We start from the raw sequence: 27,390 nt of genomic DNA, 5'->3' as shown, positions 1-27,390 counted from the left end.
CCAGAAAAAAATTGAATACTCTTATTTGCGGCTAAACAGCTAGGTTGGCCTAAAAATGAAAATATTCATGTTCAAATATTAGATAATATTTATACATTATATGTTATCAATTGTTAAGTACATTTAAACAGTAATTGTATAAACTGATGTAATGTAATATTAAATTTACAATATTTAGCGTATTGTGAGTTGTCTACCTTCTAGGAGAATAAAAAATTCTTTTTTATTCTTAAAGTGTTTTATATCACAGAATACTAATCACACAAGGTTGTGATTAGTATTCTGTGTTTATATCAATAAATTACTCCATATCCTCTAGAAAGAACATTTTCTGGTAAGATTATATTTATAAGGTGCTGGGATTATTAGCCAATTTTCATTTTCAATCGCTTTTATAATATAAATTAAAATTTTTAATAATTTTTCGGTATTATAACCAGAGAACTACGAACACAGTGTTCGTAGTTCTCTGTTATAACTAGCATACGGCTTGTTAAAATATTTTTATGTAGAAACTCGGTGAACTCAGTGAAACAGTATTCTTACTACTGAATCATTGTTTTCTGGATCCATCAAATACCTCTATCACAACAACTGGTCATTCGTTTTTGGTCCGAATAAAAAATGCCTCGTGTAAAGTTAAAACGCTATTTTTAAAAGTTTAAAATCGAATATATAAGTACTGTAAATACCGTATAGAATAGTATGCTGGGAACGTGGCATACTTCTATAGATATAGCATATAATTTTAACACAATTCTGAGTAGCATTTTTATTCGTTAATCCATCTCAACTTGATTAATCAAAGTCTTTCAAGTGTCTGAATCTTTTCACTTTCTGAACCGTTCATATGACTTTATTATTATTTGTTTGTTATTTAGTTAATTAATTGTTATTAAATATAAATGATCCTTTGATTCATTATGAGGTTTTATGATTAAAAGTTTTAAAGGTTACCTAGGTTTAAAAAATCGCAAATTTATTGTGTTTATAAAAGAAAGAAGAAAGTAAATTGGAGTCACTGGGATTCACCGACTAAAAATTATTACTTCTTCTTCTTATTAGCTTATTAGTATTAGTATTAATTAGCATAGCAAAGAATATAGACGCATGAAGCATATATGCGTCTATATTCTTTGGTATTTCACTTAATATTTGATTCAATATTTTCAAACATGTTTCATTTTTATTGGTTTTAAATAATTATTTTCCAAATCCAGAAAATTCAACCAATACCTAATACCATCACTTTAATCAATCAGTGTCAAGCTTGTCAAGTGCTTTCACTTTTTATTTTATAGTTGACCTTAAAAATTGACAAATCAAAAATCAAAATCAAAGTTCCGGTTGACATTAAAAACAAATTATTATTAAAGTAATTAACATTTTTGTTGCCCTCTGGAAAGTTTGTAAGTACTGCTGATGATTTTTATTTTTTATGTATAACGCAAAATATTCTTCTAATATTAATTTAATTTTAATTTGTAATGCTTGCGCTAATTGTTAAACAGAATATGTTTTATAAAAGTTTCTGTAATGCGGCATTAAAATACTACCTAATTATCTTGGTAGCATAATTAAATATTAAGATGCCATATTACTTTGGTTCCATATGTTCGCTAACGCTACTAGTGGTATATTATCTGCATTAAGTGTGTATTCACATAAACATATTTCAGAGATAAGTTAAGAAACAGAATATTACAAATTCCACCCTTTGTGCTATACCACAATTATAGTAAATAGATGCTATTTTTTTATTTGAAAATTTACTTGGTAGGTGCCATTTCCCCAGAATTGAGCATATAAGGTAATCAAATATTTTTGTAAGTCCATTTCCTCTAATTTGGCATACAAGGTCATCATTCTATATTACCCTCTTTTTGCCTTATGATTGTATGATAACTTTAATATAGTATATTTTCCCCCAAATATCTCTCTTTTCTTCAATCCCTTACATTGATTACCTGCTAAGTAATATGGGCATTATAAATTTATTAATTTGTTTTTCAATACTTGCAGACAGTCATATTTATTTAATACAATAATACACATATTTTATTGCAATTTTATAGACAGCTTTTATTATTTTATTTTATTATTGTTATATTATTTTTTATTCTGAAGATTAAGAATTATCTTAATCTGTTAATCAGAATGTTAAGTAAATGTAGTGTTGTTTAATATTAATAAATTGAATAATATATTGGGAACAAAATTTAAAAATAAATTAGATAATTCATATTCTGATAGTTTCAATTGCTGCTGAGTTATACTGCTAATCGAAATGTTTATTTAAGCAAAAACTATGTATTTTAAAAATTTCCACTTGTTCCAAGTTACATCAAAATACGAAAAGTCGATACAAAATCGACTTTTCTTGCCTTTTAAAGTGTAATTTTCCTAACTAAGTCAGTCACATCTAAATTAAAACAAATATCTTCCTCGATACTTATTATAGCTAAATTTGTAAGCCTGGATTGATGGTAGATCTTAGGTAGTTTTTTTATTAATTTAAGTTTTTATTCCTTTTACCTCGCCGACATATTATTTTTATTAGTAATGTAAATAGACAATATATCAATCTCATTGTAAAGATCTATTGCATTTATATCTAAATTTTTTGTTTCCGGGTCAGTTAGTTTCGTTTCTAAATTGGTACAATGTTTCATTATTTCCTCTTTAGAAAAGAGACTTAAGTTATTTAAAAAAACCAAGAGATTCAACATGTGTTTCTAAATCTTGAAATCCCTCATCTAATTTTGAGATGGCAATATCAAGAATATAAAAATACAAATTTACTTTAAAATGTAATTCTGGAGATTGAATTGGCTCATCTTTATGTTCATATTTATAAATTGTCCCAATTAATTTCATAAAATTGCCATTACCTTTTTCGAATAGTTTTTGATTGTTGCCCCTAAAAGCTAAATTTTGTCCAGCTAAAAATTAAATTACAAAAATAATTCTTTCTAAAACAAATGTGTATCCTTTTTTCTATTTGAAATAAATTCTGATTCATATAATCGACAGTTAACCTTTTTTAATTGATTTTTTTAATTCAACCCATTTCTTAACACTTTCGAAATGCCCCTTACTAGTTTCGTGTCTTTCTAAAGCCCTGGACAAGTGTCGCCAGTCCCTAAAACTAATATTATCTCTAAAACTATTAGAAGAAACTTAAAATAATTTGCAGGAAAAGGTATACTGAATCTTTAGATTTTGAGTAAATAAGCCAGTTTCTAGGTACTCATTATTCGTTAACTTTTTTTACGAAGTATGTAAAGCTAAAAGATCTGTTTAAATTATTTGCAAGATAAATAATATTTTTTAATTGTCCTGTACCTATGTCTAAAATTATTAGTCTGACAGTATCTGTCAATACTTCTGGCCAATATGCTGGATTTTTAAATTGCTCTCCACGTTCATCAATATCTGCGGTTTCGGTTTGCATATTATTTGATGAGAGAGTATTCGTTGTATCCTGGTCCAATGTAATGTTTTCGGCGGTCGATTTATATTGAAAAAAAAAGGTTAGTCCTTGTATGTGGGTATATTTTATTTTATAAAAACCCTTAAAAGGGCAACATTAAAAGCACGAACGTTTTCGGAACAACTGTTCCATCATCAGATTAAAATACAGGTTACCATGCCTGAGCCACCAAAATATTTGGGTAAAAACCCTTTAAAATGTAATGTGTTACCAAAGATTGTACATGATGTTAATAATATTATATGATGTTTAATATTTTAATTAAATTTTACTTCAGGTAACATACACCCATGCTTAAGTGAGTTCCAGTGTCCGGAGAGTAAACCTCTTCAAACGGACTACGGCTGGTAACTGGAACGAAAACGTTCGTGCTTTTAATGTTGCCCTTTTAAGGGTTTTTATAAAATAAAATATACCCACATACAAAGACTAACCTCTTTTTGTTATACGTGGTATACAGCCAGCTGCAGGAATTATTTTCCTTGTGGATTTTGATTTATATTGGTCGTGTTCTTCTGAATCGTTTTCACCTAATTTAAAAAGTTGAACATCTAGGGCTTGGCTTGTTGAAGGTTGAGGTTGCGTACTCGTCGTGAATACAAAAAACTTTTTTAGTGAGCCAGCTAATCGCTTTCGGTCTTCCTCTTTTTCTATCCTTCTTTTTCGATATTGTGAAGCAGAATGTCTTTCTACCATCAGCCATCTAAATAAATAAATAACAGTTTATAATTTGAACAAAAATAAAGTCCGAAAATTTTTATGCTAAAAAAAAATTGAATCAGTAAAGACTGCAAAATACTACTTTAACATTATATAATATATGTAGGTAAAAAAAAGCTATTTGGAATAAACTTACCATTCACAATACACTGATAACAGTAATAATATAATGTATAACAAAATTTTAACAAATCACACTAATAGGCAACTTGTCATTAAATTTGCAACTATCTTTCGGTAATACTAACTCGCATGAAAGAAAACACGTATAGATTTCGGCCCGAAATATTAATTCCCCGATAGTTTCGGGAAATACATCCCCGTTGTATGTAATAGCATCGGTCAGCGCCATCTACGCACAATTTTGGTACTATTGTTTTTATTATACTAATGTATATTATACACCACATGGAAAGGTCGCGCTATCTTCTTAGTAGCAACTATTTGGCCAGTTATTTTTTTTTGCACTTTGCTTGCTTAGCGTTTTGATTTTATTTTTTTGATATTTATAGTTTTGGGTAAATTTTGCCGCCCCAAAGCTAGCGCCGCCGGGGTGCCACGCACCCCGGCACGGCTCGGCCATGGAAAAGAGATATTAAAACATTAGTGTGATTTCTTTGACAATTCATTAAATATTGGTATGTTCTGAAATAAATTTTACATTTATCTTACAGAAAATGACAGTGACAAGACAAGTACATTTTATTTTATGAATAGATATCTATCCTCTAGATAACTATCTGATAGCACAATATTTATCTGGAGGTGAAAAGACCGGCCCTTCCATGCAAGAAATTTATTATTTTAAAAATTTAATTTTTAATTCTTTTGAAAGTTTGTTGGTAGTAAAAAATTGGCTGCGAATTTGAAGATCTGTAAAAAATATAAAACTCGAGCTTTCCCAACAAATGAATTGCCAAACTAGAATTATGCTGGTTTTTATAGGTAGATCGATTTCATAAGACGGCTTTACGCAAAAGTTCAGCAATTTTCCAAAAGTGACTTATTTGTTATGAAAGTTATACAACAGATTAAAATATCATTTTGTTGTCATGCTAGGCTTAAATAGGAGGAAGACAGAAACAATTGAGTGGAGTGACTGTAAATGGCAATTGATTGGATCCTCCATCGCATGTTGACGGACAAAATCACCAGTATCTTATGAAACGATTCATATAAAACAAATTCTAACTAAAATAAACTTATAGAAATATTTTTACTGTATCAGTTTACTGATAATGTCTTTTAACCATTCGATACTCCTGGGTTTATCACAAAATTTGTAATTTATACAATAATTTCACCTCTTATACATCGTCCCTACCATTTCCAACTATCGAAAGTGAAAAATCGGGTTTTTCAGATTCGATACCTTGTCTTTGCATTAGACATGGTACACCTTGTAGCAAAATATCGTAATGGTAGCTTGATAAGGAACGCGGGAAATATTTTGTTAAAACTATCGAATATGAACATTTTGTCATTTTGTTTTGTTTAAAATATCGAATATGCTGCAAACTGACGAAAATGGAATATTCGATACTTTTCTTTTATATAAATATTACTAAAGGCATATTTGTACAACGCAAAATGACGAATGTGTCACATTAATTAGTTTCAGTGTTGTCATTGATACAGTTAATAAAAAAAGGAATGAAGATAAACAGTCGGCTTTGAAGAATAGGAAAATATTAGCATTTAATTTCGATCTGCAATCTGTTTTGTTAACGCCTAAAGGAGCTGCAGGACCGTTTTTTATATGAGAAAACTTGCCATTTATAATTTGACCATTTATAATTTAGAAGACGGGAGCGTTCAGTGTTTCATATGGGATGAAACCGAGGGAGAACGCGGTAGTACTGGAACTGCTACATGTATATTTAAATACATCATGTCTTACCTTGATATTGAACATGTCAAAATGATGTCCGACAATTGCGGTGGACAACAGAATATGTTGGTAATTGTCACTCAAATTTAAAAACAATTGACCATGTGCTTTTTTACCGAGCCACTCAGAAATGGAATGCGATTCTGTCCAATCAAAAATTGAATCTAAGTTAAAAATTCCTCTGTATACACCCTTGAAGGATAAACACAAATTATAAGACTTGCACGCACTAAGCTATGCCCGTTTGAAGTGACATACCTTCTTCATGACGACTTTATTTTAACCAAAGAAAGGTGACATTTGTACTAGAAAATCAAATAAAACCAAAAAACAAGCAAAACCAATATCAAAAAGAAAATAAAGTAAAAGATGAAGAGTAAACAAGTAATGGAAATACTAATTTTAAATATAGTGATGGTAGATGGTACCAGTATCTGAAAAATGAAAATAACAAACTTTTCATGAAGACTAGCACTTGCGGAAACTTTTTATCTCTTGAAACCAATCAAAAAGGAGGCAAACAAAATAGTATAAACTCCGTTAGGGCATACGAAGAAAGGCTCCCAATCACGGATGCGAAAAAAAAACCTCTGGTCACTATGTGAATAAAACTTAATATGTAGGCCATACCACCAATATTACCAATCTTTACCAAAATCTAGTACTGCCAGAGATTGTCTTCCAGAATCTGACGCAACTGAACACAATGATAACGTTTAATTCAAAATTTCAAACTTTTAATTTTCCATTATTTTACAACAATTGAGGGTCATGACTGAGCACTTGAGGTATCTACAGGACGTGAAGTTCCATAATTAATGCATTGTGATTATTTTTAACTTTTATGTTTTTACGTTTCTAATTACATTAACTTTCTAGCAATACATACTTTTATAAAAATATTTTTAATAATTTCTTTAAACATAATTTTCCCATTTTATCCTACAACTTCAATTTTTGATTAAATGATTTGTAATAAACTTTATAAGAACCTTAAAATTAATTTATTTTTCCTCCTTTTCAATTAAGAATATTAATGTGTTAAAATTAGACCAATATGAACTGTCGAAAATGCCACATTCGCAATTTTGAAACATTGGACCAAAACAAATCATGGATTAACACAAAAAGCAAAGTACCGAATGTGATTTTTTGGAAAGAAAAAAACGAAAAGCAGTTTAATTTTTTTATCAATCTAACAAGGATTAAACACTAAATATAAAAAATATAAAATTTTTTTCATTGGTCAAGGCGCTGATTTAGGATTCTCTAAAAAAGAGTTATCTTCCCCTTTTGAAAAGTACCACTTTTCACATTCGATAGTTGAAAATGGTAGGGACGACATCTTCACCTAAATTTGATTTTAATAAATCTCGCTACCTCTCACTGTTACAAAAAAAATTGTACGCCTCTGGAAGACCAAGAATAACTCAAAATGGTTACCACCATTTCCTAGAATTTAATGTCGACAATTTCGAAACTATACTATAAGGAACTATAAATACTATGAGGAACGACCATCCTTAAAAATACGTTTATTAAACTTGAGATTACTTAAAAAAATCCCCTGTATATTATTTTATTAATATACCTATAAAGTATATTACAGATGCCGTCCTTGAATTCTATTATCTGTTTGTAACACATGTAATTACAGTACTCAACCTGAAGTGGGTTTTTACGATAATCCGTATATTGATATACAATTCTAATTATATTTAATTTGTTACCAGATCTACTAGACGACAGGAGCAGTGATATTTTTCTAACTTTGTGCTAAAACTTGTGATAAAAATGTCGTTGTCAGGAAGAGCTCTACATTTCGTTTTCAAAATCCCGAACAGAAAAGAATCGATGCGATTTTATTTTCAAGTGTTAGGGATGAAATTGCTAAGACACGAAGAGTTTGCTGAAGGCTGCGAAGCAACTTGTAATGGGTAAGAACTACTTATATGTACATTATAGTATATGTATAATACCTATGTAGATCGTATATACACTGCTCAATAATTGATCAAAGGATCATAATTATTATTTCAAATATTTGAAAAGTTTGTTGACATCTTAGTATTTTTTCTTTGGTAATAGTTACAAATATACAGGGTGAGTCATGAGGAACTTTACATACTTCTACCATATGCTCAGGGAGCATATCATGTGGCCACTAAAAAATGTCAACTCCTCTTCTTTATTAATTAACAGGGTGATTTGTGTAATTGACCATTTATTTAATTTTACTGTAGTGTTTATACGGCTCATTTCATTTTTTTAATTTTTGCATGATACAGTACACTACTATCAAGCATTCGACTGGTATTAGCTAAACTAAAAAATTCCAGGACTGGCTTTGGAAAAATTAATTTAGGGATTCGTATTAAATATTACACCCTGTATATATTTTTTTTAAAATGCAATAAGTGATTTTCAAACTACATAAATAGCCAATGAAAACGACATAGGCGATAATGTTGTTGCACTTTTATTAAATTTTTAGTGAACGATCAAATCTTACCAAAAATAGAACAACCATAATAAAGTATCAAATTATAAGGTAATTAATTTAAACAAATGTTATAAATTTCAAACATTTTAATTGAAATGATAAACTGAGTCACTGCACAACAAAAAACAGTAACTACTAACAATAACGAAGAACAATTTAAAAAAAAAACTAAAAATATGTACATAATTATGATAAACCCATAAATTAGAACTGGAAAAGATACAATAATGGTAACAAAATAAAAATAATTCAAAATAGATTATCGAAATGGAACCCTGCAGCCTGTATACATTTTTGTTGCCGAATTGTTAATTGACGTATTGAATTACGGATACTCTGGGGATCGTTTCTAATAGTATTACAACAATGTATAATTCTATCAATTATAATATATAATAATTGTTGTCGGTTATTAATATTCACTGCGTAAACTAGTTGCTTCAATCGTCCCCAAATATGGTAATCAACGGGATTGAAATCAGGGGATCTTGAAGGCCACCATCTTGAAATAGGACCTGCACGTCCTATCCGCCTGTTGCCATAAACATTATTGAGATGTTGTCTCACTGCCAGTAAAAACTGTGGGGGTGCCCCATCATGCTGAAAATACATCCCTCGGATAGCAACGTTCGCGTTCGCAAGCAAATTCGGCAAAATATTTTGTAGAAAGTTCAAATAGACCTGCCCTGTTAAATGACCATCAAAAAAGTGAGGACCTACTAATTGGTTATTTATGATACCAATCCACACGTTAACCGAAAACTTTAACTGAGAACGACGTTCTCGAATAGCATGGGGATTTTCTTCTGCCCACACATGTGAATTTCGTGAATTATTTATCCCGTCTGTGGTAAATTGGGCTTCATCTGTAAATAGTGTCCTGTATAGCGTTGGTCGATTATTGTTAATCCATCTACAAAATTCCAACCTATCGATCTCATCTCCAGCATGTAGTCGCTGAACCATTTGAATGTGATATGGGTATATATTATTTTTTTGTAAGACTCTACTTACTTTTGATTGAGTAGCATTGAGTTCTCGACTTACTTGTCTAGTGCTTATTGTAGGGTTCATAGTAACGGCGTCCATAATGTCATCTTCCTGCGCTTCATTTACATGTCGCTCTGTTGTTCCACTAGGAAAAGTGCCATTTTCTCGCAAATAATTAAAAACTGACCTAAATGTTGGATGACTGGGAGATCGACGATTAGGAAATCTAATGCGATATTCTCTACTAGCAGCCCTACCATTACCATTACAGAATCCATAAACAAATATTATGTCTGCATATTCTGTGGTCGAAAACTGATGTGGCATTTTGAACGAAAGTAACAAAAGCTCTACCAAAACTAACACAATGTACTTAACGTAGATATGACAGAAGAAATATGTATTCTTGTACACATAAATAACAATTGATAATGACAATAATGACAATGAGTATAAAATATCAAGAAACGTCAAACGGTCAACGCCAACCTTCATTTTAAACTTTTTTAGATTTATTTTTATTTAGTACAGTTGATGCAATGTATTATTATTTGACATAAAATTTTAATCATTTACAATCAACAAAAACTAACACATACAAGAGGTTTGACTTTTTAATCAATTTAATTTATTATTTATCGAAAATAATGCCCCAATACGATCTATGAGTAAAAATTTAAAATTGAAAAACAATTGATTCTATCGTAGAGATAATACAAAGTGACAGTAAAGATGTTAATTTTCTACGTATTAGATTATGTTGTAGGAACTCATTTTAATTAAAATGTTTGAAATTTATAACATTTGTTTAAATTAATACCTTATAATTTGATACTTCATTATGGTTGTTCTATTTTTGGTAAGATTTGATCGTTCACTAAAAATTTAATAAAAGTGCGACAACATTGTCGCATATGTCGTTTTCATTGGCTATTTATGTAGTTTGAAAATCACTTATTGCATTTTAAAAAAAAATTATACAGGGTGTAATATTTAATACGAATCCCTAAATTAATTTTTCCAAAGCCAGTCCTGGAATTTTTTAGTTTAGCTAATACCAGTTGAATGCTTGATAGTAGTGTACTGTATCATGCAAAAATTAAAAAAATCAAATGAGCCGTATAAACACTACAGTAAAATGAAATAAATGGTCAATTACACAAATCACCCTGTTAATTAATAAAGAAGAGGAGTTGACATTTTTTAGTGGCCACATGATATGCTCCCTGAGGGACTCTACATATGGTAGAAGTATGTAAAGTTCCTCATGACTCACCCTGTATATATTTTTTAAAGTATAAATAAGCAAAAGCAAAAATAAAACATGTTAACAAGAAAAACAATTTATTGAAATAAAGTATCATAAAATTGTGATCTACAAAATTAATAATAACAAGATAATTGGCCTACAAAACTTGAATAAAAAGTTCTAATATTTTGTTGGATCGCCTCGTGAACAAATGAAACTTCTTAGGTATACTCTCAATTAATGCATTTAAACAATTTTGATCCAAAGTTGTCCATATGTGCTTCACAGCTTCACTTAATTGTTGAAGCGTATTGACAGGATTATCTAGCATATTTACTTGTCGTGTTATAGCGGCCCAGACGTGTTCTATGCAGTTCATATCTGGTGACCGGGCTGGCCACTCTATTCTGTCAATACCGTAATGCTGTAATGTTTCATTCACAATTCTTGTACGGTGGGGACGGGCATTGACGTCTATAAGGACAAAGCTTTCTCCGATTGCACCCGCAAATGGTATAATAATTGGTTCTACAACCATATCTCACATCTCTGAGTCGTCATCGTAGAATTTGTCATAACCACTAAGGAGGTGCGGCCAATAAAACAAATACCAAGCCAAACATAAATAGAGCCTCCCTAAGAGCACCCTATAATGTTCATTATACCCTGCTCCTCGTTCGCTTCAAACCAAAATACGACCATCGGAATTGTTTATACGAAATCTAGACTCATCTGTAAATAAACAGTTTCTCAGCTCATAGTCTTCTCAATCCGCGATGTTCCGTGGTTAGTACTAGATGAGATGAACGTCTTCTTGCTCTTAAGCCAGTCATATGCAACCTTCTTCTAACGGTTTGGTTTGAAATTGTTCTTCCAGTGTCGTTACAGCAATAATTCGCATATATCGGTCATCATTTGTGACATAACGATTCCAAGCTCTATTTACGACACTGTGAAAACCCCAAACGTTGAGCCGCTTCACGTTGCGTTAATCCTTCGTTGATCCATCTTACAATCTGTTGCATTTGGACAATATCTAAACGTCTTCCAGGCATAGTTTATAACAACTAATCAATAAAAATATTCCACTATTTAAAACAACTGAACCCAAATTGTGTTAATATCAAATGAAAATATACGACTTTATTATTCAGCTTTTTCCTGACGATAGTAAAATTCGGGGTTTTAATATTCTTTTAATTATATTAAGTTTATATAAACTTCGATTATTTCTGGCGTAAAATATTACTTTGTTCCTTATCAATTGTTGAGCACTGTGTTTATATTGAGGAATAATTATATTATTTATATCAGTCAATTAAGCATGTTCACGGAGATAAATACGAAAGTTTATATGTTAATTTTAAGAGAAATAAGTAAAAACAATTAATAGTCTGTAGCGTTTTTAAATTTGTGTCTATATTATCTATATAATAATATAAATTATGTATAAAGTTTTGTAGCCCGTCCCTATTTTGTTTATCTCGTTAGTACGCATTAAAAATTACCAGGAAATCTGCGTTTGTCTTTTAAAAGGGAATGTAAAACGATCGATAATATAACAAGTTTTGTATTCAGTTTTCAAGATTTTTTTTGTCGTTGAACAACGATTTGTTCACATTCGAGTCCCCTAATATAATATTGCAAGTCAGGTATACGGTTTTTATAAGACGTATTAACTGAGAATATTTTTTTTTTGTCTTTGTTTACATTAATATTCCCCTATTCTCTGTATGTATTGTGAGGTAAAAAATTTCCAGTTAACCAATTTAAAAGTAAATAATCAAGAAGTTTTTTTGTTGGTTCGTTGCTAAGAACGAGGTCAAAAAAGGGTAGATTGTTTGTTTTAAGTTTGTAGGCAAAAACTAGTTGTGAGACGTAAAGGGAAATTTATTTTGCGTTGAAATTTGTAAAATGTAAGGCATCGAGGAGTGAAGCGATAGATCTGAGACAGGAAAGATGTTTGAGTAATTAAGAATCGCGAGTCGATTCAATTTCTTTGTGTTATGTTTTAAGACCGGTTAAGGTGATAATACTCGTTGCAATATGGCAGTTTAGAACAGAGTAATCACCATAAGATTTGTGAACCGGCACTGAAGAAATTTTGTAAAATGTTTATATAGGATGTCCCAGTCGTCAGCTTGCTTCCTCCACAGAACCTAATTTTACATCTATTGATTGTTCGTCCTTGAGTATGGAAATGGTTTGCTTTGTCCCTGTTGGAGAATATGTCCAGATAGAGTCCCATAGATGTTAACAAGTTTTTTTTGATAGTTAAGTGCGAAACAGAAATCAAGGTAACATTTAACATATTAATTTTAAAGTAAAGACAGACATTATTTTTGATAATTATTAATAATTGCTTTCGTTAAAATTTAAAAAGATTTTGTAATAAATAATAAATTGTAGATTTTATGGTTTAACTTAGCTGTCATTTTAATTGTTTTTTTTTAATTTAATGCTAACATATGACAGCTAGCTTCATTTGTTTCGATATTTATTTGTTTTGTTTGTTTAAAAAAAAAGGTTAATCTCTGTGCGGTAACATTTGTAAGTTTTTGTAGTATCTCCCACCCCTTTGTAAACAGAGTTTGTAAACGAACACATGTAAGTTTTTTTTATTCTGTATTTGGCAACTATTTATATAGTATATTTTTTATGCCACTTATATGTTTGATAACTGTTTGTTTGAGACAGAAATAAATGTTTATTCCATTTCTCTGAACTACTTTGTTTGCTTTATTTTAGAATAATCTCCTAACCCTTTTATGTTTTTATTTTAGGGATATTTTTCCTAAATCCGGCAAGTTTAGGATTCTTCAAAGCGGCGTCCTTTCCTTTCAAATAGCTAGAAGTTCTTTTTCTATTTGCCTTTCTATGTCCCTATTTGCCAAGTGTCCAGGAGATTTGTGTAAGAACCCCTTTATTTCATTTATTGTGTAGATACCCCAATCCGACCCATTTATTTCAACTTATCCACGACCCCAGCTCTCCAACAACCCCCTGAGTGCCGTTCGCATAGTAACGTTTATTTTGCTTGCCCTATCTTCACCCCCATAGTTTCTGTCCCCTATTTCTACCCCTATGTTCTTACCCTGAGGTAGGCAAAATACAATCGTTACAAGTCAATGAAAATTAATTTTTAAAATACTCTCCATGAAGGTGGATATAATTTTTCCTATGTTTGATAATTGTGCAAAAATTTACTGGTTTTAAGATGTTTAAAATTAAAGTTTCCTTATACCTTAACTACAGTCGTACATGGTATTATTTTATTATTATTATTATTAAAGTTTCAGAAAACCATTATACATACATAAATTTTCAAAAAAAAACCAATTCAGCTCTATTTAAAAAAAAAAGACGGATCCTTCTTATTCTGAACAGTCAAGTAATTAATATCTGGACTAAAATGTATTCTTAGGGACACTATTAAATTTTTTACAATTTTTTCCAGTCGTCAGAGGTTTGAGAATATCAATTTTGGGACCGCATAAAAGATGAAAAAAAGTTTACCACTTTAACCCCCGGACTTTCTTCTAAAACTCCCCTCGTAGGGGGTAAAAACCCAAAAAAACGATTTATCAAGAACCTGTACGCCGTAGAAAAAAATGTTTTGAATAAAAAAATGTATCTGAAATAATTTTGAACAAAAGTGTTTATTAGCTTTTTTTTGTGTAGAATGAACCGTTTCCTCAGAAAAAACGATTGAGGCGATCGGCGATTTTGAATGTCAGTTACGCGCGCGAAATCAATGCTCAATAAAATTTGTATCAACTCGATAAAAAATCGATATCTTTCGTATACAGTTTTTGTGCTATGCCGCAAATAAAGCCAGTTTATATAAAGCTGTTCAATAAATAAACTTTGCGCGATTTTAGCCATTTTTTACGATTCTCGTGAGATCTATAAAATTTATTACTTTCATTGACCGATCGTAGTGAAATTTTCATTGTTGAAGATCAGTCTTCAAAACCTAGAACATGAAAATTCGATTTAGATTTTTAGCAACAAATATGAGGCATTTGAAATATAAATAAAAAACGTGGAATTTAATGTTTTACATTACAAACGATCACACGTCACGGGAAATGCATCCAACAATACGCTTTTAGCTGTAATTTATAGCAGAAGTTAAGTACTTTTGAAAAACGTACCAATGTAATTAAAAAAGAGCAGTTTTAAACGTGTTAGATCGTTTGTAATGTGAAAGTTTAAATTCAGCGTTTTTTAAGCATATTTCAAATGCCTCACATTTGTTGCCAAACTGAAATTTCATGCTATAGGTATGAAGATTAGGTTCTAGTTATGGAAACTCCGTAGTGACCGGTCAATGAAAGGTATACATTGTATTGATCTCATGAGAATCGTAAAAAATGACAAAAATCGCGCCACGTTTATTTATTTAACACCTTTTTAAAAACTGAATTCATTTGCGGCAAAATACAAAAATTGTATAACGAAAGCTGCACTCTTTACCTTTAAAACGCATCTTAATTTTTGTCTAAAGGACACTCGGATCAAAAGATATTGAATTTTTACCGTCCAGCCGATACAAATTTTATTGAATCTTGATTTCGCGCGCGTAACTGGCATTCACACTAATTTGATCAGACAAAGAATAGAAAAAGAAACTAGAACAAAAATAGGTGAATACCAACATGGATTCAGGGAAGGTAAGTCAACAATAGATGCAATACACATTGTAACGCAAATCGTCGAAAAAAGTTACGAGCACGGAATAGATCTACATATACTGTTTATTGACTACAAGCAAGCTTTTGACAGTGTAATAAGGGAGGAGCTAATTAATGATATGAATCAATTAGGCATCCAAGAAAAACTAATAAGTCTCACGAAAATGACGATGAAGGAATCCAAGGCACGAATCTTAACAAGGGAAGGCCCGTCAGATGAAGTACAAATGGACGTAGGTGTCAGACAGGGAGACTCCCTGTCAACAACATTATTTAACATTGCCATAGAGGGGGCAGTAAGAGCAGCCAAAATTATGGTAACGATTATCGAATCTTCAGCCCAACTGATAGCGTATGCAGACGATATTGCACTGGTTACTAGAGATTTAAAAACCATGCAGAACATAATATTAATACTAGATAAAGAAGCAAAGAAGAGAGGGCTAGTAATAAACCAAAGCAAAACGAAATACCTCAAGTGTTCAAGAGAGAATACGAACATAGAGAAAGAAATTAAGCTTGGTGCATATACATTTGAAAGAGTACACCGTTTCAAATACCTGGGAGTGATGGTGAATGACAGAAATGATAGAACGGATGAAATAAATGAACGCATCCTACTGGGTAATAAAACCTACTGGAATTACCAAAAATTCCTAAAAGAAAAGTACATTAGTAAGAAAACCAAATTAAAAATTTACAAGACTGCAATCAGACCAGTGATCACCTATGGTGCAGAGACGATGTGCCTAACAGAAAAAGATGAAATGAGGTTGGAAATCCTAGAGAGAAAGATAATTCGACGAATAATGGGACCGGTGAGAATAAGTGTAGGCGAATTTAGAGGATTAACCAACGAAGAAATTAAAGAAGTCATCGAGGGTGAAGACATAATCAAGTTCGTGAAGACGCAAAGGCTCAGGTGGCTGGGACACACAGAAAGAGCTAACCCAGACTCTACCCTAAAGCGAATAACTGGATGGAGACCAACAACAAAGAGACCAAAGGGGAGACCCAAAACAAGATGGAGAGATCAAGTCTTAGGAGACATAAAGAAGCTGAGAATCTACAATTGGAAGGAGCGCTGTAAGGACCGGAAAGAATGGAGGAAAATTGTAGACAGGGCCAAGTCACACACGCTGCTATAATAATAAAAAAAACAACAGCGGACTGATTCTCCGCAATAAATAAATCAGAGAGCCCAAAAGGGCGGCAAACACTCCGCCAGGAGTGAATAAGCCATGATGATGATGAACTGGCATTCAAAATCGTCGATCTTAATGGTTGTTTCTGAGAGATCGGTTCATTATACACAAAAAATGCTAATAAACGTTTTTGTTCAAAATTATCTTAGCTACATCTTGATTCTTGATAAATCGATTTTTTCCGTTTTCCTTCCTCTGCGTGGGTAGTTTTAATGGAAAGTCCGGGGTCTCTTTTAGCGTCCAGCACTGCTTTACCTTCCATATCTTCGCCAAACTTAGTTTGGATCAATTTCTTATTGAGAGCATTCTTTAGACACTTCGTTGGAGGTATTTCTTTTTGATTTATTTTTGTGTTCCTGGGGAAGGCTCTTGTAGAACTCGTGCTAAACCGGTGGAATAAAATCAAGAAGTTTTTGAATGTGGTCCTATTTCGATTTGTTGATCCTTATTGGCTAAACGTTAAGATTTTTTTAAACATGTTTTTTATGGTAACAGTTAAAAAGATCACCTTTTGTGTCTTTTTTAGGATCACTTATCACATTGTTTAATGTTTAAAAACTGTAAAAGTTTTCTTGTACATTAAACTTTGTACAAGATGAATGAATTAGCTGGGCCCAGTGTTCTATAACAAATACCTGTGGATTGCCTACTTTTTCGATGGTGTCTACATCTCTGACGCATTAAATAAATGTATGGCCTGGTTCCAAAAATGTCTGGTAAATCTCTTGAATATGAGTACATTTAACTAAGAACAGAAACAGCTTTTTAATATTTTGATTTTTGTTCTACCCAGCATAGCAATCGCAATATGCGATGATCTTTTAGAAAGTATGTTTTTTACAAAATGAATGAGACACGAACCAATTTCTTGAGATCCACTTCTTGAAATCGATTGATCCCAGATAAGATTTCTGATCTTCCTGTGGTTATATTGTGAACACAAAAATAATATGTCCAAAGCTGTCGCAAATAAAATGCTTTGGAAGTAGTTATTAAGGGAGTGGGAAGGGTTATCTGAAGATCAAAACAGAAGACGACGTTCGTATCTACAGATGCTTTTGTATTTTTTACCATCTTGTTTTTTATTGTTTCAGCCTTTCATCCGCTGAATATTCTATAATATTTCTATAGGCGTCACATGTACTGCATGTATCTGAGTTTGGCCTGTGAAATCTTAAGTTAAATTACGTGTTGAAAATATGTATGTCTATAATATGAGAGCTTCACTGGATCCTCATGTTGTTCATCACATTATTTACCATATAACTGGTATAACTGGTACCTTTTGCTTAAATTCAAATCCAGAGATAAATATAATTAAATATTATATTATTTATCAATTTACCGCTGCATAATAAAATATATTACGAGTCAGCGTTATTGAGACAGAAAAATACAAAATATATTATTAAAAGATCCCGCATCGATAAAAAAATGGAAATATCTAAATTGTAAACTCATGTTTTGTGTTGGCACTTTAAGTATTTTCATTAAGTAATTTCTTATCAATCGTAGGTATTTTTTTATTATCTGATAAATGTCTTTGTATTTAATAATTGGGTTAGGTATACAGGATGTTTCTTTGGGAAAGTAACAAACATACAGTAACGTATAGTAACATTTGGTTGGTCATTTTGAACAATTACTTTAGTTTTGAAAATAGTTATTTTCCTACAAATTTTCGTTTTTTTCTTTTTAATTTTTAAGATACTTCGTTGATTAAAGTTATGCATTGTTTGTAGACTCTTTATTATTTATTCATTAATTAAAGATGAATATTTATTATGAATTATTTGTTGAATCTAATAAAAAAATACTGAAATGGTAATATTTTACCAATTTAAATTAAATCGAGCTCTCGCAATTCACATAATCTCAGAATTCAAATTCAAAATTGTACAAAAAAAAACATTTTGCGGAAAATTCAAAGTATACCACCAAATTTAGTTGGAACATTTTGGAATTATGTAGTATTATTTGTTTATATTTTTTTAGACCTTACGATGGTAGATGGAGCAAAACCATGGTCGGTTACGGAGAAGAAGACAACCATTTCGTTATCGAACTAACATATAACTACGGCATAACTAGTTATAAAAAAGGAAACGATTTCGAAAAAATTACAATAAAGAGCAAAGAAGCTTTGGAAAGGGCGAAAGCTCAAAATTGGCCGGTTGAGAACGGCAATATATTAGTTGCCCCAGGAGGTTATAAGTTTCAAATAGTAGATGAGCCCCAACCATCCGATAGAGGTAATTTATTATAATATTAATTCTAACAGTTAATAACTAAGGAAAATTGTGATTTTAGATCCTGTGGACTCCGTCACATTGAATGTTTCAAATTTAAAGAAATCCATTGAATACTGGCACGGCATTTTACGACTAAAAACCTTTAAAAGTAACGATAAGTCAACAGTACTTGGTTTTAAAGAAAACGAGGCGAAATTAGAAATTCAAGAAATTGGTAAGTGAAGTAAAATTAAAAGTGAAGTATAGTAGTAAATATAAAAGTAAGTAATATGAATGGTTTTCTTATAGTTTTTGGGTGTTTATAAAAATCTGTAATTTTTTTGGAATTAAGAACCACATTACTCTATAATACTGATTCTAGATACTTAGAACCATTACTTTTTACAATAATTTCACCATTCAAAGATATCTTATTATTTGTATTAACTACATCTTTAAATGGTCATTCAAAGTATTTTTTTAGTTTTAAACCTTTTTTTCTCAAGAGCTGGTTTCCACTGTTTCAGTTTTTCTAACTTCTTTTAGTATTTCCTACAAACAGTACATCAGCAGCATAGATTAAGAACCATGGAATGTTACCCTGTAGTTTTATGTATGTATCACACAATATTCACATATTCATCGTAAACTCCTTTCTTATTGAGTGCCCACCACATAATCTCCCGTGGTACCCTATCATATGCTTTCTCAAGATCCATAAATACCATGTGAGCGTTTGTTTCTTTATTACTGTTTTTTCCATCATGTTTCCTTATAATGAAAATTGCATCTGTTGTTGATCTGCCTTATATAAAATAAAACTGATTATCCTATATTTCCGTTTCTTCACGTATCCGTCTATCAATTGCTCTCTTCCATATTTTCTTGGTGTGACTAGATAATTTTAGGCCCTGTAGTTTGTGCATTGTAGTATCAAATAATTATTTTATTAAAACTTAATCATTTACAAAGTCAGCACTCCAGAAGCCTTAAGAGCTTTATGTTCCGTAGCTTTAACCGAACAAGATGATTTTCCTTCCACCATCAGCAGATTTTTCAATCAACTTTACCGTTTCTAAATTTTGAGGAGCTTTACGGGCAATGCTTCCTGCTGATCTGCAGAAATGGGAGGGTTTAGTACCATTGAGTTTGCGGGAACTAAATATTTTTGTGACTGATCCTACGCCTACAGGAGACCTGATGTAAATGTACCTAGCAATAGCAGCACACCTGACGTAGTACCAGTCGGGATCGTAGGGAGCTAATTAATTAGCTCTTGATGTTTTTTACGAGATCAACCCATTCTGGAACTAGTTTTTCAGTGTTCTTCAAAAAGGAGGCGAAAGCCTTCACACATTTATGCTGATCAACGTCTTTTAAGGTTACAGAAGGCATTTTCTGTAGCTGCCAAACGTCAAATATGTATGTCTCCCTTGTTTTTGTAAAGAGGTACTATTTTTTTTTTATATGAAATGACACTTGAGATGCCAATTTTATTGTTAAGGCTACGACTATATAGCTCCTCTCCTTATCTTGATACAAATTGTACAATAAGAAATTTGGAAGGTACAAATAAAAGAGTAGAGTAAATAACCATATTTATTAAAAATGTATAACCAAAATTAAAAAGCAAAACTTGCCCCCTGTGTTCTTTACAAATAAAATGAATGCAAAAATGTACTTGTATGGTAAATGAATATACTGTTACCTCACTTCTTGAAGGAAAGCTATTGAGGGCCTCATGTTGATTTTATGCTTCAAATTGAGAGGTTGAAGACATTCAAAATTGATGGCTTCATGTTGACTGTAGCTTTTTAATAGAGTGGCTTCGTGTTTGTTACAGGATGGTGCATCCCTTAACCAATTGTATTCATATCACCACGTGGTGTTTGTGTGGAAGCCTCACAAAAAGGATAATAGTAAAAAAACTAGAACAAGAAGTTTGATGTTAGTTTTGACAGTAGAAAATTAAATACTCTTTGAATTATTTATAATTATAAAAAAAACTATCAATTCAAGAAAATTTAAATCGATATAATTTATACAAATATATGAATTGTTAAAGTAAATTATTAAAATTATATCTACATATTGTCGTCTTAAATAGAAAACCGCGAATTAAACTAATCTTTTCAGGAAAGAGTAAAAACTGATTAGCCACTTTGAAATATAATGCTTAATAACCTTTCTTGAAACAATAAAGTAATGATATTACATTTAGCATAAAACCACTAAAATTTTATGTGTAACTTGTTATTATCACTAGGGAAATACAAGGTTTTCCATTTTAGTCCATTTATATTGATTTATGTGATTTTCTTGCTTTTTCAGATTATACGTGGTTTTCGTACCCCTATTTTTTATATACAAAGTTTTCTTTAAACTCATCACAAAAGAAAATTAGTAATTGTGGCTAGAACAGCTTTTTAAAAATAATTAATAATTAAGAAATCCCTTTGGTATTAAGTTAATCGTATAGATTTGTATACTCTTCTGCTTTAGCTTTTGCTACTGCTCCTTTCACTTCGTTTTTCCGGCCGTAGTAGAGTAGAGTAGAGAATTTATTTAACTACATAACAGATATTCGAATATTATTTGTAGCAAGTCAAAAAATATAACTTTATCGAAACTATTACAGCTTAACTGTTTAATACTTTTTGGTAAAATATTGTAATAGTTATAATTAAGACGATTTTTTTTTTCTGAAAGACGTAATCTACAGTGATTTGTTCGTAGGTAGTGACAGTTTCGCGTATTGTGAACATGGATATCAGACTGCTTTATTAAATAAGCACGTTTTCTGTGAATTTCAGTTAGAACTTGAAATGTCAACAGAGTAGGTAGCGGCATAATTTTGAATTTGATAAAGAAAGGTCGGCAGTGTTATAGATAACTAACCGCTGCTAAAATCTTGACAGCTTTCTTTTGCATCCTAAAAATTTGAAGTGCATTTGTTGAATTGCCTCATATAATTACACCATAATTTAGGTGAGAATGGAATAAAGAAAATATGTCATTTTTAATGTTTCAAAGTTGACAACCCTTGCTAGTTGGCGAATAACAAATAATGAACTTGATTTTTATGTTTTTTTATTTTTGAATAATGATCTTTTTCTTAAGTTGAGTCGATTATCAATGGTTATTCCCAATAGTTTAACAGTCTCTTTTTTATCTGATCATTGTGTAAATTACTTGCAGATGTAACTAAATTTTGCGTTTTATTAGAGTAAAGTTTTAGTTTGTTTGCAGCAAACCATAAGCTAGATTTAGTAGAAACTTCTTCATGAAACATTTTTAAATCATCATTATTTTTTTTTGACATAACGTATGTCGAATGTCTGCGAATTGGTTTTGTAGGGAGATATGCATTTAGGCAAATCGTTGACATAAATAATAAATAAAAGAGGTCCTAAGACCGAACCTTGTGGGACTCCATGTTTTACCGATAGAAAATCGGAGAGATCGCCTTTTGACACTACCTCCTGGTGTCTGCCACATAGATAAGAATTTATAAGCTTAAGTGGGATACCTCTGATTCCATAGTAATTTAATTTGTGGAGCAAAATGTCGTGTGAAACGCAATAAAAAGACTTCGACAAGTCGCAAAGAGAAATTGCTATGCGATTGCTCGCCCAAGCATTCATAGTAGAACGAGCACTTCTGAATCCATATTTTGAGTTGCTAAAGTAATTATTTGACTCAAAATAGTAATAAAATTGTTGTTTGATAACCTTTTCAATCACTTTATACACTGTATACACTGGAAATACTCCAATTGATAGAATTAAATTAATAAGATGAGTGAAAGTGTTATAACTATTTGGTAAGTTTCTTTTAAAATTTTGCTATTAATTTCGTGAACGTCCCTACAATTAGAATTACTAAGAGACTTTATTATTTGATAGACCTCTTCTTCCACAACGGGACGAAAAAAAGAGGACTTGCTCGGAAAAGGATAATTTCTATAATTGAAGAGGACAACAACATTAATAATGGGAAGAGATGTAATTATATTCTCTGCAATTGTAGTAAAAAATGAATTGATTTCGTCTGGAGGTAGATCAGGTTATACCGAACTGGATCTTGTATTGTTTCTTTCGAAATTTACTATTTTCCAGCAGTCTCTAGGTTTATTATTGGATTGGAATTACTAATAAAATTACAGTCAGCTGACTTTAGCAATTTGTACTAGCCGATTATATTCAATTTTTTATTGTTTATATACTTGGCATCTGCAATGTGTTTAATAAGAGAAAGATTAGATCTGCAAGACCTTAATTTATTATTAAACCATTGCACAGGTGTTTTTTCAGCAGTTTGTCGTACTTTTTTTTAGTGGAAAATGCTTTAATATTAAATTTTTATAAGTTTCGGTAAGAAAGACTTTCAAAAAATCTGGATCATTATTAGTATCATAGAAAAAGTCCATATTTGTACTTGCTAGCGCACGTTTAAGATTCTGTAAACCAGAAGAAGTAATAAATCGTTGAAATATTTGATTAGTGTCAACAACTTTATGCTCAGAGTCAATAAATAAAAATTGAGCTCGATAATCAGAAAAAACAAGGTTCAAATACGCCCACTCTGTAGATATTTTCAGAAAAATTTGTCATAATATTGTCGATGGACTGAGATGTGATTCTAGTATAATCGTTTATAGTTACTTTTAGACTAAAATATGTTAATAGATTTTGAATATAAAAAACGGGTCAGATTCAATTGTAAAATTTATATTAAAATTACCAACTATTTGTTTGCTTTACTAAGCAAGGACGTTATGACATTCTCAAAATTCAACAAAAACAAAGTACAAGAACATAAGTTGCACAAAACTCAGAACTTTGCTCTACACTATATTCATTTAGATTAAGAGAATACATAAGATTTTCTTTTACATAAATTGCAACTCCTTGTTTCTTTTTTAGCCTACAAAAGAAATTAGCTAATGAAAAGCCGGAGATGATAATTAATTTTAAATTTTGTTTACTTTGCCAGTGCTCCGAAAAACATATGACGTCATATAAATTTTGATCCGCTGCATGAATTGAAATACACTGCTAATTAACATGAAGCATGCTTACCGTACCTTGTCGAATTAGTTTATTTTGATAAAAGTTTGTAGAAGCTTCTAGGTTTCTCCCTCTGTCTTCTTTATGTGCTGAAAATTTCTTTTGAAGTTAAACCTTCTAACGGCAGCTGCTTTGGGCCAAATATTAGCACTGTAGACTTCGTCAATTTTATCGAAAGGAAAAGATACCTTATATGTGGAGTATTTGTCAGTGTGTCCAATCTTCTTGCCACCGTTTATTTATATATATATATATATATATATATATATATATATATATATATATATATAATAGATATATATATATATATATAATATATATATATATATATATATATATATATATATATATATATATATATTGTTATGATGTATTGTTTGTGAATGATGAGCAATGAGTGTTTTTTTTTAATGATATATATATAGGGTTTTTATCGCGGTTCTCAAAGAATTAGTTTGTAAGCACTTTTTTAAATTATCTTTATTATATCTATTATGAAACACACATATATATCTAACATAACCAATGGAAAATTTAAATAAACTATCTTTAAATTGAAATTCTTATGAAACTAATTAAATTCTATAGACAATGTAAAATTTAAACAAACTATCTTCAAAATTGAAATTGTTATGACACTAACTAAATTATATTAACAAAATTTTGTACCTTTCTGTTACTGAATGCCTAAATGAACTGTTTTCCACTATATAGATTCTAATCACCACTCAATGTCTTCGTGCTTCGGTTATCCTTGTTTTTGTGAAATTACTTTTTCCAATTATCAGCTTCCACCAATTTAAAATATTTTTCTTCACCAATATTTTTTATAAACCACCAAGCAAACCAGCAAACAGCATTTATATTTATTCTTCTTTTCAATATACCAATATCCAATCACCAAATATATTATATATTTATATTTATTCTTCTTTTCAATATACCAATATCCAATCACCATATAATTATCATAAGTTGATTTATACTAATCTCCAATCATAATATAATTTTTAATCTTCAATAATATTTTCTTTATACTGTTTCTTAATCTTCATTTAACTCACTATATTCAACAATTGGACCTTCTGACTATCTTGAACTTACTGAACTGTAACTGATTGACTGACTCTAACTCACTTTCATACTAAAACTGGCCATCTTGAATCCAAATCACCGAGTATTTATACCTTTTCAATCTTCCAGAACCATCTGGTAAGAAATCCTGTTCAATTTGTTCTATTCCCTACCTATATGAATGTTCTGGAAAAAGTATATGTTCGATCCACAGACATAATCATATTCGAGAAAGTTCTTCCGTAAACAAAGGTTAAATTCTGTATTCTAGAGAATTCCTTTCTTTTCTATCGAGAATTTTGTTGACATTTAGGCTTTTCAGATCAGAATGTACACTTAAATCAGTAACTTAACACTCTAATTTAATAAACTACACATTTTAAACAACATATTATTATAACCCCACTTTATATTCGTAATTATTATTTAAACGTCACTTTAAAGAGTATTTTTGGTTGCCTAGTCACATGGCTCACTTAAATATATCTACAACATTATAATTACTAAAATAAAACTTTTTTTACACTTATTACATGCTAATTTCTTAAAAATGCCCTCACATAAATAATTTTTATAAAATTTTCTAGTATATAACTTATAAATTAATTTTTTAAACACCAATCATCTCAATATATATTGAGATATATATATATATATATATATATATATATATATATATATATATATATATATATATATATATATATATATATATAGATAATAAGAGAATATTTTAGAGAATATAATAGAAGAGAATATTAGATATGTGTTTAGATGCACTATGTGTAACAAATGAAGCCATATATCGAGCAATGAGTTTTACGACACTCTAATTTTATTTTAGCAAATACTGTATGATACAAGGTATTTAGGTAAATCGTAATTTTTGTTTCAGGTCAAGCAATTGATCGGGGAGAAGCATTCGGTCGTATTGCTTTTTCGATTCCACATGCAGAACAAGAACCTCTCTCCACGAAAATTAATGAAAACAAGCGCACGGTTCTAACACCTCTTACAGTTCTACCAACTCCTGGTAAAGCCGATGTTCGTGTTTTAATTTTAGCTGACCCTGACGGTCATGAAATATGCTTTGTAGATGACGAAGGTTACAGGCAACTTTCCCAGCCAGATTATGGCAGTGAAAGAGTACTTAATGTTCAGATGAGGAAAGATACTTATGATACTTCAAGCTAAAGCTGTTATAATCAGTAATAAATTCGCAAGATATCTCTATATTCTATATATTTTACTCATGTTAAAAGATATTTTAATATACATTTTATTATGTTAGAGCTTTGTTTTACTTTCCTGTTGCCTACAACTGTACTTTATGTGATAGAATTATCAAAGGATCTAATTTTTTGATGACATAGACTTTCGTCGTTCAGCCACTTTCAATAGTTTTTAATCAAATAAATACAAATACTAACGGATAATTAACAGATAAAAACACTCAAAGGAATATAGGTACAAGGTCACTTGCTTTTCGTGTAAGTGCCCATCAAGACATTGTAACGGATAGACAATACTGGATAAGGTATTGTCATATTTAGGATAAATAGAATACTTAGAGAAATGAAGAATAATAAATCACCAGGGAGAGATATTATTACAGTTGAAATAATTAAAAACGGTGGAAAAGTTACAAGAGAAGTTTAACATAATCTTAATGAACAAAATAGAGAGTTCTTGAAACCGTAAGATGACGGCCCCCTTTATTACAGGATCCTTTAATAATGGACAAAATATTTCATGTCTAAAAGAGAGTTATTGCTAACATATTAAGGAAATCTTTTATTTTGACAAGTGACATTAAATATTTTTGTATGTGAAAATAACCTATAAATGCCATTAAAGGGAGTAAAACGTTGAATTTAATTAAATTGTTATTTTAAGAATACTACAATCCATAATACGCATCTTACAATATGGAAGAACCATTAGATATAGCTAGTTTACTGGTGCAAATGATGAAAAAATAGAGTTGTTAAATATGAATGTTATCGGTATAACGTAAAACAATAATCATGAAGATTTACGAATTGAGAAAAAAATAGTAAAAACAATATTCATTAAATAATACAAAACATACAAAACATTTTTGATCAAATATCCATATAAATACAAGTAAAGCCTTTCTCCCTTCTACTCGTAATTTGACAGTTTACGTCAAATAAGGGAGGTCAAATAACGTTAAGGTAGGTTTAAATGAAGCGTATAAAAGCAAAACCAGACATTTGACATTTTTTAAAAAACGAGTTGTATATG

General features: G+C 30.6%; 1 protein-coding gene across 2 annotated transcripts; it reads left to right on the top strand.

The window, feature by feature from the left end:
• Nucleotides 1-225: 225 nt before the first annotated feature.
• LOC140443993 (glyoxalase domain-containing protein 4) lies at nt 226-26,412 on the top strand. 2 transcript variants are annotated; one of them, XM_072535554.1, is made up of 5 exons: nt 226-334; nt 7,838-8,041; nt 18,744-19,000; nt 19,059-19,214; nt 26,018-26,412. In XM_072535554.1, the coding sequence occupies exons 2-5, from the start codon at nt 7,899-7,901 to the stop codon at nt 26,314-26,316; spliced, it is 855 nt and encodes a 284-aa protein (XP_072391655.1). In that variant the 5' UTR covers nt 226-334; nt 7,838-7,898; the 3' UTR covers nt 26,317-26,412. The 2 variants fall into 2 exon arrangements, with proteins under 2 accessions (XP_072391655.1, XP_072391654.1); XM_072535553.1 differs by lacking the exon at nt 226-334 and adding an exon at nt 1,268-1,409.
• The last annotated feature ends 978 nt before the right edge of the window (nt 26,413-27,390 follow it).

The sequence above is a fragment of the Diabrotica undecimpunctata genome, chromosome 6 (genome assembly GCF_040954645.1).
Source record: "Diabrotica undecimpunctata isolate CICGRU chromosome 6, icDiaUnde3, whole genome shotgun sequence".
Lineage (NCBI taxonomy): Eukaryota > Metazoa > Arthropoda > Insecta > Coleoptera > Chrysomelidae > Diabrotica > Diabrotica undecimpunctata.
The sequence above is the reverse complement of the archived record's forward strand: the minus strand, read 5'-3'. Positions and strand labels throughout refer to the sequence as shown.

Excerpts from the sequence above, each read along its gene's own strand:
- LOC140443993 (XM_072535554.1), top strand. The coding sequence starts at position 7,899 with ATGTCGTTGTCAGGAAGAGCTCTACATTTCGTTTTCAAAATCCCGAAC. Across the intron at positions 8,042-18,743 it reads TGCGAAGCAACTTGTAATGG|ACCTTACGATGGTAGATGGA; the intron begins GTAAGAACTACT and ends ATATTTTTTTAG. Across the intron at positions 19,001-19,058 it reads GCCCCAACCATCCGATAGAG|ATCCTGTGGACTCCGTCACA; the intron begins GTAATTTATTAT and ends TTGTGATTTTAG.